General features: G+C 43.7%; 1 protein-coding gene across 1 annotated transcript in view; it reads right to left on the reverse strand.

The window, feature by feature from the left end:
- Positions 1-6,480, reverse strand: part of PDZD8 (PDZ domain containing 8) — a 52,541-nt gene extending 46,061 nt beyond the window's left edge. The window contains 4 exon segments of the mRNA XM_030951035.1: positions 5,587-6,263; positions 6,265-6,377; positions 6,380-6,456; positions 6,458-6,480. Coding sequence (XP_030806895.1) covers positions 5,587-6,263; positions 6,265-6,377; positions 6,380-6,456; positions 6,458-6,480 — 890 coding nt within the window.
- Positions 6,481-6,732: the final 252 nt, after the last annotated feature.

Raw genomic sequence — 6,732 nt, forward strand, 5'->3', positions numbered from 1 at the left:
CCAGAAATTATGTATGCCTGAGACGGAGCCCTCCCAAAAAAAACAGTAAAAAGCTCTGCACTACCAAAATCTTCCTTCTACATGTAGCACCCTTGGAAAAAAAGAATATTTATTTGCTGTTCTGAGGTTTGGTTGTGTTCATTGTGTGTCAGGTGGCCTACAGACCCACACAGTCAATTCCTGTAAGACAAAGCAAAGCTGCTTGTCCATGCACTATTAGGATGATCTTCCAAGCATGGAACTATTGACTAGAGACAGATCTACTGAGTGAAATTATCTCCACTTTGCCATGAGCAGAACAGTCTGTGCTGGCATCATTCAGGGCAGTATCTCTGGGACAGTCTGAATATTACAGTGCTGCTTTACCATCAATTTTCGCAGAGCAGAAAAGGACTCAGATCCTGCAGGGTTTTTAATGCTTTTGTATAGTAGATGATTTTTGTATCTAAAAAACCCAATAAACAGAACCAACAAACAAACCAGCCTTCTTTCCTGTCAGCAGCAGTAGGAATGAGAACTTCAAACAGGAGTGTCTTACAGATTTAACTAGTGAGAGATTCCTATCAACTACTGTAGAAATCCACTCAAAAAGAAAAATCCTCCCTTTGCAGCAGCTACAGAGAAAGGTCTCTGAAGCAAAGACATGATCACAGTCCCAAAATTTGATTATTTCTGGTATTCCTGCCTCATCATATGAATAATACATGTGGGTTTTTTTATGTCATACTTTTTCCAATACCTCAATTTCCTCATTATGAACTAATTTTTATTGTAAAACATTTCAAATCAATAGCTATTTAACATTACTTCTAGGCTTAAGTTTTGCCAAAAATAAGAAACTAAACTACCATGTAACTCTCAAATTGCATTCTATAATGGTAAATAAAAATAGGCTTGTCTAATTGTTCTTCCCAGAGAAATTCAAAATAGCCTCAGCTTCCAAATAAAGCATAAAACTATTTAACATGACTAAATATATAGCAAATTATCAGTTCTAAGGATAATTCATGTTGACAGTGGCCAGAGGAGGTCCTCTAAACACCCAATACAGAAATGGTAGAAGCAATGCTTTATGAGAATACTTTCAAAGAAAAGAAAGTTATTCCCCTCTGTGGTAGCATGCATTAAAACAAAGCAAATAGATTTTCTCAAAGCAGACTAGTATCAATACAAAATAGAATAGTTGGGTTTTTTAATGTAACAAAGCAAGAAACAAAGTGTTCCTTAAATACACAGAACTGACCCACTGCTTAATCAACACCTGGTCTGCTTAGAATCTGAATGAACTTGTGAGGTGTTTAATCTAAGAAAAAAAAAGGCACCTGTCAGGTATTTTTACATCATTGCTTAAGAAACAGCAGGAAGTTAAATTCTGGCACAAGAAACACTTTACATGTACACAACAGGCTTTGTATCTTCATTATGGCAAAGTGTATTTTTACTGCCTAGAAGGAACCCAAAACCCAAACCTCTCCAAAATCTAAAAGCAAGATCAAGAGCTGTGCAAAAGAGCAAAAATACATGCAAGTATTAAGAACAGGCTGGACACAGCATAATCAGTGTACTGATAAGCCTGAGGTGAGAGAGGGCACAGCAAGGCTGTTACCATAAGCAACTTAATAAAAGGTTAATGAGCAAGGTAGAGCTCATTAGAGAACTAACACAGATGAAGCCATGACTACTGCAACAGCACCATCAAGCAAGGAGACAGACACCTGAAATAGTCCTTACTCTGTGCCTCTAAATCCTATTAACCACTTTAATAGTCACTGTTAAAAGGACATGATAGAGTTAAAACCAACATGAACAGTGTCCATAGCATTAAAGAGCTGCTTGAGTGCATACAATGAAAAACCAAAACTGGACTCAGGTTACAAGATAAACTCCACTTTGTGCTGACAGCATTCACTGCCCTGGTCTATTAAAAGTAATCTACATGAAAACAAGGGTGTATTAGGTTTTTCCCACATCTGAACAAGACACTGGTCTGACATACCAAAATGTTTGCAGAAAAGTTGTTTGCATTTCTATTATAAAGCAGCAAATACATTAATATTAAATACAAACATTTAACTATTGCTACTATCAATGGAATTGCATAAGTCCTTTATCAATGATGACAAAAAAAAGAAAAGAACAAAAAAAAACCCAACAAACCACAACAAACCCAGCTTACATTCACTGGATTTCAAAAACAGCCTTACATCCAGGGATTTCCTCAAATTCTACTACACAAGATAGCAATTCCCATTCAATAGCAGAGCAGCTACAAAACAGGGTGTTTTGCCAGACACAAACATATTTATTAAAGAGACAGAGAAAAGTAATTACATGCTATTAGAGTAAAACAGAAATTACTACTTATTAGTTTAGACATAAAGCACAACCCTTATTTTTCAATTAGTAGACAATTGCTGTTATGGAGAAAAACGTGTATAAAGTACTAGACAAACTTTAAATGCACTAACTAGGCTTCATTGCCTCTCCCTATAGACTCTTAGGAGTGCAGTAGGAATGCAAGATGCCTTTTCCTGCTTTCAAGGTACAGTTATGCAGATCACACAGTCTGTAGAAATGGATGATACCAAATATGATCTTATTCATCACCGCTGTGCTGCATAAATTTTGTACCTAACTGGAAAGAATACAAAGTACTTGAGTAGTAATTTGGCTGTAGTAACAGATAGTGCACATATGAATATACATTTTTTAAATACAGTATTTTGTAGCTAAATAACAGAGGAGGCCAGGATCTGTAACACAAACTGAGTTATAACATGTTCAAAATCAACTACTGGCAAAAGTTCTCTTCATATGCCATTCACCACTCTGTAATAATCTAGAAGTTTCCTAATACAAAAGACAAGGAAAATAGCATATTTTTGTATACTAATTAACACCTTGAAGTAAGATAAAACTCTTTTGTGGGCTTCAATGTGGAAGCCAACAGAGTAGCAAAGTGCCCCTTTTGACCAGATAAAGAGAGAATTCCTCACACTCCAAGTACTTTTGTTTACAAAGTTGTAATTGCTGTTATCCACAGTTTTATTTACAAAGTTACTTCAGCAAGAGTAGGGAGACATCAAAAAGGTTTTGAAATACACAGAGAAGCAAATACTATATATGTAAAGACATATAGGCAATAGGGAAAAAACTGGGAGAGAATAATCACATCTCATGTAGATGAGAAACTTTTAAGCTTTAGGTAAGGTAAGAGGTTATTAAGCAGCTGTGAAACTCCTGACTTTCTCCTAGATATTCTTTGCTAAGAAATATATCAGCATACTATAATCCCAAATCCAATGTAATCTTATATTTTAAAGCCCCACTTTTGCATCTTGTCAGCAAGAGACTTGATTTTCCAAACCAGCTTTCAGTAAGACCTGAACTCTCAGCTCTGCCACCACCTAAGAGTGCACTGTCACTGCTCAGCTGTTACCAAGTGTGGGGATTCACCTGCCTAACCTCAGCTTGGACACGCTGGGGAAGAATTTGTAGTTTTAATCTGAGTTCCACAAAACCTTGGGCCCCTGTGGACAGCTCAAGGCTCCCACCTGAAGCTTTAAATGCCATGTTATGGACAGCTGGGACACCAATGAGCCAACCCTCCTTCCTGAGGACAATTCCATGAATGTGCATTGAGCCTTAGTGTCCCCTTCACAACAGGGGGTTTGGAATGATACCTTCAGTACATAGCATAAAATGTAAAGGTCAAAAGCACCAGAGCAGGGTTGGACACTTTCACTGAGCACAGCAGGCTACCAGCCCACTATCCAGTGGTAAAATCAGCTATGATACTGCTTTCTCCTCTGAAGCATTCATAGATTCCCAACTCCTTTAACCACAGAGAGCATTTTAAGTTAACTGTTAATTCTTCTTAGTTTGAGAATTATTTATGCTTCATATGTCATTCTAAGTGTCAGTTACCTTCTATCATCACACTTCTCATTTCTGTTGCAGGCTCTGCACTCTGCTTCTTTCTTTATTTGCCCCTCCAGTCCCTCATCATACATGCCTCCTTCATTCTTTATGGTGGAAGAAAGTTTGAGAAACACGTGGATAATTGACTGTCTCTAACTAAATGATGAGAACACCTCACTGTCCACGTGTCTCTCTCAGAGGCAAAGTGAAGATGTCTGTCTTCATCTGCTGGAGGGGGGGAGCACATCACCCATCACAGGTTGTACAGGAACCCTAAAAACTCGTCTAGGAGTGCAAAGTTCATTTGTTCTGTCTGAGAGTGCTGACTCTGCACCAGGATTGTGCTGTCCCAACCTCTCCTTCAGGCTCCTCTCCACTTTACAGCTTCACTCTTTCCAAAACAGTAACAGAATGGAAGCAAACCTGCCGTGACAGCTTCCCTGCTGGCCAGGGATTGCTCTCTTCTGGAGAGCAGTTCAGTACCTCAAAACTTGAAAGAATCACTACATTACTCAAAAAAACTACTTATTGGCCTGTCAGGGCTATCCAAATCTTGGATATTTTTAAAATCCACTTTCATGAGAGCTCTTATAAATGTGATTGCAGGGGAACCAGCTGAAAAGTCTTCAGAAATTACACCACTACAAAGCTAATTACACTTCAAAATTCAAATAGGCATTTTCAGTTACTCATCTCTCGTGAATTTCAGGGAAAAAGCTTATTGCTGAAGAATGTTGTAAACAAACATTCCTTGGTCCTCGCTTAATGCATACAATACTTAGCTTAATACAGAAGCTAAAAAGAGCAAACAAAAGAGAAAGGAAACGTGGTACCCTGAGAATGGTAAGATGCAACAGAAACATAGTACCTGAGCAGCGGTAAGACATTCAATATCAGGGGATAGAAACAAAGTGAATATACCTCTTGCCACTTCTGCTACAGAAGTATCAGTGCATAGTTCATTATATTCACTACATAATGCAGTCTGGCTGCAGTGCTTGCATTTGTAAAAGAAAACATACTATAATACAAAAACAAAAAAACAAAAACAAACAAAAAACAAACAAAAAAACCCCAAACCAAAAAAACAGAAGGTCCTTCAAAGTTTAGCAGTGGTAATAGCTCTCTTATCAACTTTCAGACTTCCCCCAAAATTTACTGAGGGAATTAAGCAGATCAGAATTCAAGCAGGCTGCCTATATCATGGGATCTCAAAAATATTCCTTGGACAGTGAACTCAACCCTTTCTTATATTAAGCAATAATCACCTCACCTCTAGAGGTAAGCAGCAGCCACAAGTCTTGCCCTGGTGGCTCACCAGCGGCAGGAGCTTGGGAGGACACCCCAAACGCACACACTCTCCATGGAGCCATCCTCCTACCTCTTCCAAAGAGGGACATCGTGGTCCTATCAACACACACCTGACAAGATCCCCTAACTTTTCATATGTATTGATTCTGCCACTTAGTTACACCCAGATGAGGGCATGGAACAACCTCATTGTGCAAGGCTTCTTCACCTGTTATAAATGGCAAATTATCCTTCCTTTCAGGAAAGCTCCTGCCAGCAGACATGCAATGTACCGTGCTAAACACCCATTAAGAGCAAAACAGCAACACTGCTGCACACCACCCAACGTAACGCTGAGGACGCAGACCAACTCACCTGATTTTATAATTGGGTAAGGTGTGCTTGCGCTTAATTACTTTCTTGAACTGGTTCACTATGATGGAAGTGAGCTGAGGCATGGGCCTCCCTTCAAACTGAGACTTCACCTCAAAGAGTATCACGGGGTCGTCCATAAAAGAGAAGGACCAGTGAGTGAAGGGCAGGCGTGTGAAGACCAGCTTCAGCCTCCCCATCACCCGGGAGATCTTCACGAACAGGTAGGCCGACTTGCCGAACACCAGGTCGGCATCGATGGCCAGGTGGAAGCCACCATTGTATTCCAGGTCTACCTCAAAGGCCAGCTCCTCGGGACAGCCCTCCTCATTGCAGGTCACCGGCCGGATGAGCTTCACGGACTTGAAGACAGGCAGGACATCGCCGAGAGAGACCTCCCTGAGGCTGAGCCCCTCCAGCACCTTCCCTGTCATCTTGGCCTGGAGCAGCTCCTCGAACTCCACCTTGATCTTCTTGATGACCCAGTCCCTGACCAGGGCAGTGTCCCTGAGCTCCCTGAAGAGGAAGAGGAAGATGGCATTGAGGAAGTGGCACGTCTCCTCGCGGGAGGAGGGGGCTGGAGGGGGCTCCGGCTGCTGCTGCTGCGGCTGCTGCTGCTGCTTGGGGCCGGGATCGGGGCCCGGGGCGGCGGCGGGCGCGGAGGCCGGGGCCGGGCTGGGGGGCTGGCTCCGCGGACGCCGGGCCGCCGGCCGGCTCCGCGCCCTGCAGGTATTCCCTGAGGCCGTGCTCGGGCGCCACGCGGGCGTAGAAGATGCCGCCGTAGGCTCCGTCCGCCCTGGGGGCTCGGGATTCCTCCTGTAGACGAGCAGGAGCTGCACCAGGAGAGTGAGGCAGCAGCCGGCCAGCGCCGAGCAGGATCACGTACAGCAGCGGCATCCTCGGGCCTCCGCGCTGCCCCCGGGCGCGCCGCCCTCACCGCGCCGCCGCCATCGCGGGGGTCGCGCCCGCGCCCCGCCGGCGTTTAACGGCCGCGGCCGCCAGGGGCCGCCTCATCCGGGTTCCCCCGCCGCCGGCCGCGGGGCGGGGCAGGGCGGCGGCGGCAGCCAACCAGCGGCGCCGGCCTCGCCCTCCTGGCGCTCCGATTGGCGAGCCCGGCGGGTTACGTCATGGCGCCGGGGGCCGCTGTGG

Source organism: Camarhynchus parvulus, chromosome 6, assembly GCF_901933205.1.
Source record: "Camarhynchus parvulus chromosome 6, STF_HiC, whole genome shotgun sequence".
In the NCBI taxonomy this organism is placed as follows: domain Eukaryota; kingdom Metazoa; phylum Chordata; class Aves; order Passeriformes; family Thraupidae; genus Camarhynchus; species Camarhynchus parvulus.